At 50.9% G+C, this 14144-nt stretch overlaps 1 protein-coding gene across 24 annotated transcripts in view; it reads right to left on the bottom strand.

Moving 5' to 3' along the window:
* Positions 1-14144, bottom strand: part of Nfasc (neurofascin) — a 186621-nt gene that overhangs the window by 60109 nt on the left and 112368 nt on the right. For 11 of the 24 annotated variants that reach the window (XM_063271965.1, XM_063271972.1, XM_063271971.1 and 8 more), the window contains exons 4-9: positions 12688-12705; positions 11831-11936; positions 9567-9763; positions 9158-9280; positions 7043-7213; positions 3343-3393 (exon numbers count right to left, since the gene is read on the bottom strand). In XM_063271965.1, the coding sequence (XP_063128035.1) occupies positions 3343-3393; positions 7043-7213; positions 9158-9280; positions 9567-9763; positions 11831-11936; positions 12688-12705 (666 nt within the window). 24 annotated transcript variants of the gene reach the window in all.

The raw sequence follows: 14144 nt of genomic DNA on the forward strand, positions 1-14144 counted from the left end.
AGGAAACTCCTTCTGTAAAATTAATTTGAATCCTGCATTTGTGCAATAGTTGTAGCTTCTCTCCTTACCCAGTTCTTGAAAACCGGGCAGTTTTCATTTCTCTGGCGTACGCTAACGTCACTCCCTGTGGAGTAGTTCTCCTCCTATAAGTGTGCCTGCCTTGCTTTCCCGGTCTTGTCTTCAAAGTCTCCACAGCTCCCTTAATTTAGAAACAGATGGCCTATATACAATCCAGTCCCCACGAAACTTCCCCCTTTAAATCCAACAGCGGGTTCTGTAGTAACATTGTCAGCGTGTACTGCAGCTTAGCAGCTGTGGGTCATGACCCTTTTTAACCTTTCCAACCGTCTTTCAGGCTAGTAATCCACCCATTTGGCAGATGAGGGAATCAGAGTTGTGAAGCGTTAAATGGCTTGCCTAGTGTCACCCGGTGGTGTGTCCTGGCGACTGGAGACAGCACAGTGCCAGATACACACTATAAAACACCAGCTTTCTGGATGGAACAAAACCCAAGTGCCTTTCTCTGCCAATCAGAGGGGAGGTGCCCATGTCCAGAGAATGCTAACTCTCTGTGCAGATCATTAGAACAGGCTGACCCTACTTCTAGAAAAGAGACATATCGTGTTTTGAGCCAAAGAGAGGTATGAACTGGACTTTTGTCACTGACCATGTCCCTTGGCTAGGAGCTCTGTGTACCCAGGAAGAACGTCCTCATTTTCTTGTTTGCCTTTTCTGTCTAAAACCTTTGTTAAGTGTGTGCCTCTCTTAATTTTACATCCTTCCTCGAAGCTTCAGGCCATGCCAGCCTCCTGGTGGGGACTGAGAATCAGGGCTCAGTCTCCATGTGAGCTCTGTCGGTCTCACAGTCCTGAGCAACTCTTGGATCTCACTATTCTCTTCTGAAACTGCTGAGCTCTGGGGACAAGCTGGGTGACAAGGCTGAAATCTCTCGGCCATCTTCCATGGATAAACAACTTTACACCCCCCTGCCTTACACAAAGCAAAGAGGTTGTGTTGTGGTTTGCCCTGGAGTTATCTGTATGTTGATACTAATTCCACTGCCCCAAGGACAGCTGCCTAGTCACATGCTCAGGACTCAGGTCACTTCACCAGAACCTTCTCCCCATTTAAATTGTAAAATATAGGTGAGGGCAGGAACAAGATAGAAGGAGGCCTGCCATTGGATGAGAAGGAAGGATGGGCGGGAGAAGAGTTTGAAGGAAGAGAGAGGAGGGAGAGGGCGAGAAGCCATGGCAGGTGATGTTAAGATTCCGCTCTGTGTTTTTTACAGGTTGTTATTAATGTTCTTAAGGGATGGATGGTACTGGGCTTTGTATGTCTAGGAGGGGAATTATATCTTACCAATTGGGTCAAAGATTATTGTGTTGTGTGTTCTTTTATGTGATGGTTTGAGTGTAGTAGGAAAGTGTGCTGCAGCAGGAGACACTGGGCCTCCTTGGAGTTGGGATGTGTTTCCGCCAAGATATCTAGCAGACATCTTGGGGCACTGAGGTGACAGACCTAGAGAGGTAAAAGACAACCATACTTTTTTTTAATTTTTTATATTTTTACAACAACAAGGTTGAGCCAGGCGACCTACGGGATGTTCTGGATTTCAGAGCACTTCCTACAATAGATATTTGGGGTTCCATTTAGAAAAAGGCACATTCCAGCAGCGCCTTTGGCACAGCGGTGGTTGGCTCCATTACTTTGAAAACAAATAACCCCCAGAATCTAACAAAGGCTGCCTGCTTCCTTGGGCAGTAAGTCCCAGCGTGGTTCTTGCTGCTTGGTGCCAAGTTGGAACCTCTGTTTCCCCTGGCTCTCATTTCTCAGCCTCCACTCCAGACTCTGATCACTGCTTATACCAGCAACCTCAGTAAAGACATTCAGTCCTACCTATCTGAGCTCCCAAAGATCCCCTCGGGGACCTAGACTCAGCTCAGAAGCATAATTGATAAAGGGACCAGCTGCTTTGTCAAATGCAGCAAATGCTGAGCCTGACGGCTGCTCATGGAACACAAGGCACTCATGAGCCACAGTGAGGGGAGACTCAGGTGTGCAAATAGCTAGCTCCCCCATTAATCAGAGCGTGCAGACAGCTGTGGTTTGCTAGAAATATAACTCATCATGATCGTTCCATGACTTGCAGATGTGGCTGGTGGGCACTGGGCTTGTCTATGCTGCCGGAAGGGCGAAAAGGACATGGGTGGACATTTATACTCACCTGGAGAGAGAACTTGGATTATTCATAGCATTTTCTAGAGAAACCTTAAATCGTCTTTAGAAAGATTTATTTATGCCTATGCATATTTTGCCAGCACGTTAGTGTACCATGCGCATGCCTGATTCCTGCAGAGGCCAGAGGAGGGTGTTGTATTCCATGAAAGGGGGTTACAAATGAGTCTAAGTCACTATATGGGTGCTAGAAATTAAACCTGGGTCTTCTGCAAGAACAGTCAGACTGCTGAGCCCTCTCTCCAGCTTTCAAAGAGCTCCAGGACCTGGCTATGCCAAAGTACTCTCAGGAAAAAAACAAAAAAAAAAAAATGAAGTTATAGAGCAGGTAATTCATACCAGACACCGAAGAGTTAACTCAACAGAAGCTGGCTGAGCTCTTCATACCACAAAATAGGAGCCAGATTTCCTGTTTCCTCCTGACTGTGGACTCTCACCTCTTCTCAGATAGCCTCTGTGACCGTTAAATCTGAAATGTACCCCTGCCCTAGCTCATGGTTGGTCCTCAGCTCATGGTGCTGATGCAGTGGTGGGTGAGAGGTTCAGGAGGGGTGGTCTAGCTGGGAAAGGTAGGTAACTAGAGGTGGGTCCCTGGAGGACATCTGGCCCTTCAGCTTGCTTTCTGCTTCCTAGTCTGTTGTGACGTGAACAGCCTCTCTATAAACTGCCACAAGTGACCGTGTGCCCGCGTCCCGCCACAGTGGACCAAAATGCTCCGGAACTGTAAGCCGACACAAATCTCTCATCTCTCAAGTTGTTTCTCAGATATTTTGGGCACAGTGATGCAAAAGTCCACTTTCCGTCCATCTCCACTGACCCTTAAGTCTCTGCTGAGTCTTTCAGGGAGATCTCCCTTGCTTGAAGCCACCTTCTGAGAATTCAGCAAAGGGAGACTTGCACATTGGAGGAACTTTCAAGGTGAGCCCACCTCAGACGCCCCCACCACTGACCGCCTTGCTCCAGGCAGACAGTGTCCCGAGGTGTCCCGTTTGGCACCTGGCCTGGTCAGCTGTCCTCTCTGCCACCCAGGAGGAGTTAATGTCACGGTATCAGTCAAGTTAGCCAAAGTGGGTTAGGACAGGAGAGGTTACTCCTCGGACTCACCACTATATATGTCAGGGTGGTTTCTTAAGGACGAGTCATTATAGGGGTTGTCTGCAATAAACAAAAGAGGGTGAGCAAACAGGGAGGCACGGGGTGGGTATGGGTGCGAACATGAGGAGGGAGAGAACGGAAATGCAAAGCCACATCACGAATGAGGCGAGCACCAGTGGGTTTTGCAAACGAAAACGACACAGCTGGAAGAGGGATGCACTTGGTAGCGAACAATCAACGCAAAGGAGCTCAAAGAAAACAAAGTGGTTAAACCCTGCAAAAGAAAGCAATAATAAAACAGGATTACTTTGAAAGTAGAGATATTAGGCTTGAACTCTGCTTGGTCCATCTATACTTTGAACAAATGAGGTAAGAATTAGTTAGTGTCTTGTAGCATCTTGTAGCTGGCTCTGAACCAGCTTCTCCCCAGGCCCCCAGGACTCCACGTGAGACCAGCTAGAGAAAAAGGAGTGTTAGTGACACCCGTGGAGGACAGCAAAGCCTGCCTGTCAGCAGCTAGACTGCAGGGGGTAGGTGTGCGTGAGTGCGTGGTACATGCCTGCTTCTGGGCATGCATGTGACCATGTGGCCATCACTGTAGACCCTGACAGGCCTCTGCAGGGAGACCCTGGTGGAGGGTCCTGAAAGAGTGGGTCAGGACAGCAAGATGAAGGGTCGAGTCCTCTGTCTGAGACCCAGAGCTCTCTGAAAAAACAAAGGGGGCAGGAACTTTCTTTAAAAAGCGGTATCAGTGGCTGCCACTCCAATCAATGTGAGTGACTAAAGAAAGGCCTTGGTCCTTCAGTCTTCCATGAAGACATTTTAGAACAGGACGCATAAATACGCCTCTGCCCTTAAGTTGCTGTTTCACTCACTACCCACCCCCTTCAAGGGTTCACGTTCTGACGGCGCCCATAGGGGAGGGAGTATGCAGCTGACTGGAAGCCAAGCAACAGCCTGAGAGGCCAGGACTCAGTCCAACTTCCTAGGGGCAGCCAGGGGGCTGTGTTAGAACACTTGCATATTTAAAGACAGACCAAGTCCCATCTCAAGCGACTGTAAGAGGGCTTGAGAGCTCTTCTCTGGGCCTGGTATCGAACCACGCTCCCTGGTCTGCTCTGGAAGTCAATTTGGATGGATGTAGGCTGGAAGGTGGAAACTGGTCCACAGTGGAATGAAGGGGTCAGTGGTACCAGGAAGTGGGGCTGAGGCAGTGCTTGGGAGAGAAGATTCTCTTTTTCCTCTGGGGGAGCACAATGCCATGCTTAGATAAAAGGGGCTTCTTCACTCCCATGGTCCCAGGTATAACAGAGCCTGTCTCGCTTCCGGGGGAGGAGCAATGTGCCAAGCTTGCTACAGCTGTGGGAGCATATGTAAGAGATTTAGGGAGACTCTGTCCTTAAGGAATACCATTTGAACACAGCCAGAAAGTGTAGGGAACACTCCACTGTCGGCCTCGATAAACACCCTCCTCTCTAACCAGGATGCCTCTTACTGGAGCGGTCGAGCCCTCATGCTTGTCACAGTGTGGACAAAGTCACGTGTCAGTCTGACTCAACCTGGTTACCTTTTACTTCATTCTAAAACAGATTAAAAATAATATTTAGGTTGTCTGGTGTACACACACACACACATATATATTTACATATATATGTTTATATATGTTAATATATACATTTATGTTAATATATGTATATATCTTTCTCTTCTTCCTTTGATGAAATTAATATAAAATAAGACTGGTTTTGTCCCCAAAGGCAAACTACAAGCAGACAACTTGGCTTCTCACCCAGACCTGGTTCTGAAGGAGGTAAAGAAAGCCTGTGCCCTTTCTAGACAGGAAAGTCAACAGAGCCCAACTGTGTTATTTTAAGAAACTGCGCCCAATTCTAGGCTGGCTCAGATGCCCAGAACTTGTTTCCAGCCAGAGCTGCTCTTGGGAGGACTCCAGGAAGCTGGTAACATTCTGTTGAGGTTACCAAGGAGGGTTCTTGTCCTTTGGAGAGGAGAGTTTCCAATGGGACAGGAGACTTGAGGTGAAGCAGAGACAAGTATCCCTTACTGACATCCTCTAGAGAAAAGAAGGCTTCTGGAAAGTCCCATGGCTAAGTGTCATTTAACCTGTACATGCTCCCGGGCTCTGCCCAGAACAGCATGGCACCTGGCTCACGCCCCGCAGCGGCGGACTGACTCCAGCATCACCCTTTCTAGCTGGGTAGGAAGGCAGTGCACGATCCTCCTCCTTTGGATGGCATTGTCCCTCCTACTGGCTCCTCCTCATTGCCAGCCCTGTCCTGGCAGGGGCCACTCAGAGGTCCTGGGCAGACTACACCGTCCCCCTTCATTCAGCCAGCTGGCAGAGTCACCTGGAGTACACTGAGCAGGCACAGCAGGCAAGTCCTTCCCTTCCCAGGGGTCTCCTGGGGTGGGTCCAGGAGTCAGAGAGCCAGGGACTCTGCAGGATCCCGAAGGCTCCATGCTGGGCTCTGAGCAATGCCCTGGGCTGTCTGTCTCATCTTGGCAGACAACACCCACTGGTAAAGACAGATTCCAGACAAGGAGGCGGGTGACCAGAGGAGGGGAAAAGGCGTTCAGAGGGAAAGAATAGCAAGAAAAGAAGTCAAGGAAGAGGGAGGAAGAAAAGAAACTGAAAAGAAGAGGAGGAGGAAGAGGAGGACGACGATGATGACGACAGCGGCCACACTAAAAGAGGAAGAAACCAGGAGAGGCAAACTAGAGGATGATGGTTCTTACAGGTGAGCATTATATCCCCGAGGAAAGGGATGAGGCTGTGTGGACGCTGTGGTGTACCTGCCCATCACCGGCACAGACTAAAGAGGCCTCCCAGTGCTGAACAAGGCACCTAGACTTTCCCCCAGGGGACTTCCCAGGGCAGCACGAGCCCCTGGAGGCAGATCTTGAAAAGCAGAGGCTCAGTCTCATTTTGACCTGTGGCGTCCCTGGCCTGGTGTCCTCACATTCCTCGCCATCCACAGCACAACACCGACAATGACTTTCACAGCATGAATCAGACAGACTAGAGACTCTTTACCTGTCCGTGGTGTAAATGAACCCAGGCAATATCCTGAACGAGCTAAGGATTGCATCGCTGACGCTCCTGCCTGGCTTGTCCTTGTGTACCTCTGCAGAGAGCCACTACCACTGTAGTGGGTCAGGGGATCCTATCTTTTTTTATTAGAAACAATAAGGGGATAAAACTAAATCCCACAATGTGAAAGATAAATCTACAGTTTATAGGCACAGCACGTCCGTGTGGCTCAGAAAAAACGCACTACAGATACAGACACAATTTGTTCAATTTGTCCACTGATGCTACTGTCTTAGGCACTGGCTTCCTCCTGGAAACACCAGGGACTAGAAGTGAAAAACAGGGACTCCTGATGTGCTGGTCACTTAAAGTCATCTCTAACCCCAGGAACTTTTGAATGAACGCCAAGGGTCCAGAGAACCCAAGCCTGTTGGGATAAGACAGGGCTGGCCTTCAGTAGGTGACTCTGGTTCCTACCAAAGTACAAACACTGGCTTAGCATAGGACTACATTTAACACAAGGCTTCTGCATCCACAGATGCTGCACAAGGCTGAGGCACCATGAGCCAGAGAGGATTCTGGGCTGACTTCAGACATGCATGATGTGTGCTCTTAGGGACTGCGCCCTGGGGCCCCAGCCCCAGCAGGGCTTCCACTTACTGGTGAGGACTTTGAGGGTGAAGGGATTCTTCTGCTGAATGGTGTGGGTGAAGTGGAAGCGTGCATTGCAGCTGTAGTCGGTCTGCATGTCCTGCAGCATGACGTTGGAGAAGTACAGGTCCCCGTTGTGACCCTGGGAGACACGCTTGTCCTGGGTGATGGGCTCCATGGCTGTGGGGAAGCAGAGGAGTGACAGGAGGTTAGCAGGCGGACTCGGTGACAATCGTCTCTGCAGTTCAGGAGACCAGGTGGAATCTGGAGCTTCCTGCCATTAGTGAGCAACTCCCAGTGCTGCAGCAGGGTGTGCCCCCCTCCTTACAGGACAGTGGACGGCTGAATGCATGCGAGGGTGCATTTAAACCCAGACGGACGCGCTCACTCTGCCCAGGTTCTGTGACCACAGTTTTCCAATTCCCGCTTGTGCCACAACCTGTCCGACCTCAAGGCCAGAGGGAGAGCACGGTCTTTGCCTGCTCCTTGAGTCAGGAACCGAGTGTGCACACTGTACAGGGAGCGCTGTGCAGGCCACAAGTGACGCTCTTCTATCTTTATACCTCAGTAGTCAGCTGATGCCTGAACGTACTACGGCTCTCAGGAGTGCGCTAAGGACATCTGAACTTGGCCTTTAGCCATCACCAACTATAATACGGTTTTTTATTTCATTTACCCTTAAGAAAACAAAATGCAACTTTCGATTATAATCGTCAGATGTATGGCAACTGATGATCCACACTGTCGGTTTTTAAGAGGCCTTCCGGTTTCAGAGACAGCGAACAGCAGAACTGGGAGTGAACGTCCTCACAGCTGTGGCTGAGGATGTCAACAGGGCAGGCTTTCAGGACCTGATGTTAGCAGAGGGTGAGCTCTCTAGGCTGTCCGTCTGCTGACCTACACTTCAGGCCGATCTACTTCCTGTCCCGCAGCTTCTTTTTCATGTCTGTGGTACCAACTGTCCCACAACAAGTGCTCTGCTCTTCAAATAGCGCTCCTCAGAGATCTGCTGAGGGCCTACTATGTGCCAGGTCACATGTTCCAGGGGTTTGGAAAAGAAAGACAAACCCCCGGTCTAGCAGGAGAGAAGGGTTATAGAGAAGTCGTTGTAATGTGGTGTGGAGAGGAGCGTGTACTGGGGGGAAGGGTGGGATTGCAGAGGGGGGCTTGTCCTCTACGGAGTCCTGAGGAGAAGCCTGAAGTCTGCATGTCTGTGTCAGCCACAAGGACAGACCTTCAAGGTCCTGAGGACCTGGAGGAATGTGTCTGTAGCCTTCTGGAACTAAAGGGTGAGGGGGAAGGGCTGGAGAGGCAAAAGGTCACAGAGGTGACTGTCCCAGGTAAAGGAGTCTAGGCTTGTCCTGAAGCAAGAGAGGAGCAGTAAAAACATGCAAACGAGGCTCCCTGATTCCATTCTCAAGGCCTAGGGAGACACAATGATGAGACTGTGGGCTGGGGAGATGATGAGGACAGAGAGAAGAGGAGGGCCGTGAGATCCACTCATGGGGTGTCATGGACCTAACTCAGTGATAAATGTGACATCTGATGGCCAGACACCCTTCCCCACATGTGAGGAGGAAGAGAGGGACAATGGCAGTGCACAAAGCTCTCCTCGGAGCTCTGAAGCCACCTGCTCATGACCACACAGCACCGGCAACCTCTCTGCACAGCTGTCTGAGCCACATGGTCACTTAACATCCGCCTCTCATACGTCGGTCTCCGGCCTCAGAGTGAGCCCTGCTGCGAGTTTCCATCCTCCTGCAGCATTGGGAATCAAGCTAACTTAAGGAATGGCTTTTGTTTTTGTTTTGTTGTTTGTTTATTTGCTTTTTTGCTTAAAAGTCCAAGGGAAGTCCGCCATATGGCAGACAGGAGGTAGCTGGTCACACAACACCCACAAGCAGGGAACAGAGATACAGGCTGCTGCCTGGCTCCCTATTTAGGGTGGGTTTCCTCACTTCAGTTAACCCACCTAGAAATCCCTTACAGACGGAGATTCATCTCCAAGATGATTCTAAAGCCTAAGAAGCTCACAATTAATATTAACCACCATACCCCCCATTCAACCCATCCACTGCACCCTCTAGAGCTGGGCGCTCAGAGAGGCCAGGCTTCCACACTTACAGCTGCTCATCCAGAAGATGACGGGGGATGGGAGGCCAGGTGGGGGGTTGCACTGCAGGGTTAAGGGGGCACCCTCTTGAACCACGACGGGGTCTAGGTTTTCCTTGGGCCACAGGGGAGATTCTGGAGAGAAACAGAAGAGGGTGAAGTACAGCTGACAGCAAGAGAAGGGGAAATGGGAGAATGGGGGGAGGCAAGAGAGAGGACATACAGAGTGGCCCTTGAAAGGAGGACGGTGACGGTGAATGCTCATCTTCTGCTCACCTCTCCCCTCCCCTCCTCCAGTGCTCAGATCAGCCGTTAAAGTCGTACTGACTGGTCTGGAAGTTTTCTTTTGGAGGTGGGAGAGGCCCACGGAGGGCAGGGCCTCTTGTATTCCCCCACCCACCAGAGAGTCCCTGGCACTTACTGGACACCTGCAGGCGGATGCGGTTGCTAAGAGCTGTGCCGAATTTGTTCCGGGCAAAGCACTGGTACTCCCCTTCGTACTCCTCAGGCCGCCCACCACTGCGGAAGTCGATCACCAAGGTCCCAGACCTCCTCCTCATGGACACCCGTGGGTCCTTGGCAATGTTGAAGAACCTGCTGTTGCGAGTCCAGTGGAAACTGTGGACGACAGGGGCCAGCAGGCCAACCGTTAAGGAAGGACCGGAATGGCTTGGTTCCTAGCCCCCACTCAATGGCAGACTTCTAGTCTACCTCCATGCCAATGGACCCCGTCCTGGCTGGGCAGAGCCACTAAGCTTGGAAGAATGCAAAGACCCAGGCCCTGTCTACTGGGACCACACATCTATGAGTGCTATCACAAGCTAAGGCTGGCAACAGGTAGTAGGCACCCAGCTTCTCTGGTGGGTTCTGTTCTGTGAGCACATAACTCAAAGGTTCTTTAAACAAACGAGTCAAACCCAGAATTAGCGACTTTCTTTACCTTGTGATTCCTGATCTCCCCCTAGGAATGCAGGGTTGCCACCTCTGCCCTGCCATGCCTCAATAGTATAATTTGGTTAACATCAGTGGCACAGGCTGCCCTGTTCCTTTGAATGAAAGGCCTAAAATGCCACTGCAGACCTAAGGAGGGGTGCTCAGTAGCAGAGTGCTTGCCTGGTATGTACAGGGATCTGAGTTCCACCCTTCATGCGAAAAGAGAAGAGGAGGAGGAGGAGGGAGGGAGGAGGAGGAAGAGAGGCACCACCACCACCACCACCATCATCATCATCATCATAATCATCATCATCTTCCTGTCCCCCAGCCTGACATTGAAGCCAGCAGCACACATTCTTGGCTCCCTGTGCTGATGTGGTAGAAACACAAGAGGCAGAAACCACAGTGGATGCTCAGAATCCTTGTCTCCCTCAGAGGATCCATGTGGAGAAGACCAATCTTAGAGGCAGAGGCATGGACACCAGTGTCTTGACTGGCCTTATATGGTGACTCCCACTTGGGATGAGGGAGTCCCTGCTTATTCTCAGCTCATCATTCTTGGCTTGACTGCCTCACACCAACTCAGGGCCAGAGAAACCTTCCCCACCTCATCGTCTGAGACACACTGTGCTACTCTAAGTAAGTAGCATACTTAATATCTTCCCTTCGCTACAATGTATCATTTGGCAGAACCAGCGCTGTCTTGGTAGTCCGGGAGTGGGTCTAAACCCTATTCTATCCCTGGTTCGGTCACCCTGGTGACTGGTGGTGTAGGCATTTAAGATCTCCCCCCCCCCTCTTCTCAGGAAGGCACTGGTTCTGCCCCAGAGGAAGAGGGGTAAATGAATAAGACCATGTGGCAGCACGGACCAGTCTGGACAGGACAGGCTTCTCCTTCCTGTCTACTGACTTCTTTGAGACAAGCAAAGACACACTCAGAAAGCCTTGAGTTAGCTAGGAACAGGGACTTCCCATAGCCTGAACATGGGGTGGATGATGGTCACCCAGAATCATCAGAAAATAACATCCAGCTGAGTCTAGCGGCATATAGCAGAAACCCTACTACTTAGGAGGGGAGCCTGAGGCAGGAGAATGATGAGTTTCAGGCCAGCCTGGGATACACACTGAGATTCCAGGGTTTCATTGCAACAGAGACAAGTCACTCAACACCTTCGAGCCTGGTTTCCTTATGAGATAAATTTCCCAATTTGCTGAAATTGGTGAAAACCCTGTAAAAAGGGCAGTTCTATGGTTTGTTTGTTTGTTTCCCCTCGGGAGGAAGAAATGGAGGCTCAGAGCTTTGAAGCAACTATCTCATTTGAGCACACAGTGACAGCAGCCTGTGTTTTGAGCCACATGGCCACGTCACACCTGCTAATCAAAAGTGAGCCCGTATGGGACCTGGTGGGTGCCAATGCATATTCTTTGGATGGATGAACCAAACATTTAAATAAAGAGTGAGTGAGTGTGTGTGTGTGGGGGGGGGTATGTATATGTGACTGCTTCTACCTGTGGAGGTCAGAGGCAGTGCACCCTCCTGGAGCCAGAGTTATAGGTGCCTGTGAGACACCTGACAGGGATGCTTGGAACTGGACTCGGGACCTCCGCAAGCGTAGTACTCACCCCTAACCACTGAGCCATCCCCTCCAGCCCTGTGCCAAACTTTGCAGTTGCTTGCCTTCAGCATGACCAAGATGGGGCAAGTGACTCATTTCGATGGTGGATTTTCAGCCCCCCCACCACTCTACTCACCTGGGGGCGGGGTTCCCTTTAGCTTCACATTCAATCAGGATGTTATCTCGGGGGTCCACGATGTGGTCCTTCACCGACTGCTTGGTGATCGTTGGGGGTTGGGTCACTGCAACAGGACACATGTGGCAAGAGTCAGAACTGTGGAGACCTGCCCTGCCCTTGGCTTAGGGAGTGGCTAAAGTCCAGAGCAGCAAGGAACAACCTGGGCAAGCGGGCAAGCAAGCAAGCACGAGAAGTATCCTATTCTAAAAAGGTAATTTCTTAAATGGCATTTTAGGGTAGAGGTAGATGACGGAGTCTGGGAATAGGAACCCTTTACGAGGAGCCAGCATCCCTCTAAGCAAGTGAAAACCAGGCTTTCTTTCACCCAAGCCCACGTCCCCAGTGCTCAGCACACCGCCAGGGCACAGCCGTTCCTGCTAAATTTGTGCTGAATGACAGAAACAAAACCAGCTGTGACTGTAGAACTCAGGGCTGTGACGGTTCTGAGATGGCCAGACTGTCGAGAGCCAACAGAGGCTTCGGTCCCTTAGACTTTCCCAAGGGCTTCCCCGTGTACTGCTAAGCTGGTGTTCTGCCCAGAGGTGCAGTGCCAACCAGCAGTAGATGAATGAACTGCAGTAGCTAAGGAGCAACCCAGCCAACGATAGACCTTCTTCTGCCACCTCGCTGCCCCCGCCCCCTTCCTGGGGAAGTTCTCTTCCATTGGTAAAGGACTCACGGTAGGGCTCTAGGCTGGATCAGTCTAGCAGGCAGTGAAGAGGCCACTGATTTCAAGCCCAGCCTTCTCCCCTGGCCTTTTCCCAACCTCCCACCTCCCAGAGGCTCAAGGGCATAGAGGCACACCAGGCACTTACGCTCATTCTGAATGCTTGCTGTTAGTTCCAGTGGGTTAGCATTGGGAGGGGGAGAGAAGGAGAACAGAGTTATTGCACACAATTGATCAGCTGTCTATCCGGTGTCCTCTTGCCCTAGCATGCAAGGCTGGAGTGGGGCAACGTAGGGACAGCGCTGGGCATGGGGGGTTTCTCCCAGACGTGGAGCCTGGCAGAAGAGCCAGGCAAGGCTGGAGAACAGACACAGCAAACAAATACTTTATAGAAAAGGTGTTGTATCCACAGAGTGGGGCAGGACCAGTAAGTAACCAAAGGAAGATGTTACCAGGCAAGTTCAAATGTCCTCAAATGCCAACACTGCCTGAAAGAGACTCTTCAGATGTTTTCTGGCATCTCATACCACTGGGGGATGGGAGAGCCTTGGTGCACAGGGTCAGCACGGAGGTGCTGGGGGTGAGAGGACTTGAACCACTTCTCTGGGACAAAGGTCGAAAGTATAGGGGCTCAGAGAGCCCCACACCTCGCTCCCTCACCACACTGCTTCTCCTACACAAACACACGTTCTACAAAGATCCTGTCCCTGAATGACAGACTCCTGGCAAGTGGCCAAGCCTACTGCTCCTTGTGTTCCTCACAAATGGGACAAAGAGGTGGGCTGCACATGTCCTCACCTGCCCCGTCTGAACTCATGAGCCGTGCACAGGTGTGTTTTTGCTCCTCGAGTTCTAAGAGGAGAAGACGCAGGCTCTGCCTCAAATGGTCTGCTGTGGTGCTTAGATTCTATCTTGTTTCCGTCCATGCTGGGGATAGAACCCAGGGCCTTAGCAACATCAGGCAAGTGCTCTAACAATGACACTGCATCCACTCTGAGTCCTACATTTCTGACAAATGCCTAGGTGGTGCTGAGACCTATGAACCATGCAGTTAGTAGCAGCAAGGTTTTAGATGTGGAAAGCAAGCCTCGGATCAAACAGATGTGGAGAAAAGACAAAAACAGGTCTCTAGGACTCTTCAGTGTCTTTCCTTAACAGAGACCATGACATCCTCGTGTCACTCTGGTGCATGGGGACCTTGGGCTGCCCCTTTCAGAGTGAGAGCTGTTAGGGAGAGCAGGAGGTATCATGCTTTAAAGCAGAGTCATGGAGATCTTGATGCCTTGCCACCAGAGTGAAGGGACTTGGAAAAGGAGGTGCAGGCTGAGAAAGGTCAGCCTGAAGGGACCCAGGGCTCACCTAGGTCCAGGAGAGTCACAGGAGGAGAGAAAAGGGCATGAATAAGGGGGAGCATGGCGGGAATGAGCGGCCCACTGTGCAGGCTGCCAGCAAAGGAAAGGCTTCGTGGTATGGCTTTTAGAAAGGTTTCATGAGCTGGGTGGTGTGGCCCTCAGAGTAAGGAAGGGCCATTCTGCTTATCACCTGTCCAAGTCTGCCTGGGCTGGATGCAAAGGAATGAAAAAACTCCAAAAGGAAAGCCAACAA

The sequence above is a fragment of the Rattus norvegicus genome, chromosome 13 (genome assembly GCF_036323735.1).
Source record: "Rattus norvegicus strain BN/NHsdMcwi chromosome 13, GRCr8, whole genome shotgun sequence".
NCBI classification, from domain to species: domain Eukaryota; kingdom Metazoa; phylum Chordata; class Mammalia; order Rodentia; family Muridae; genus Rattus; species Rattus norvegicus.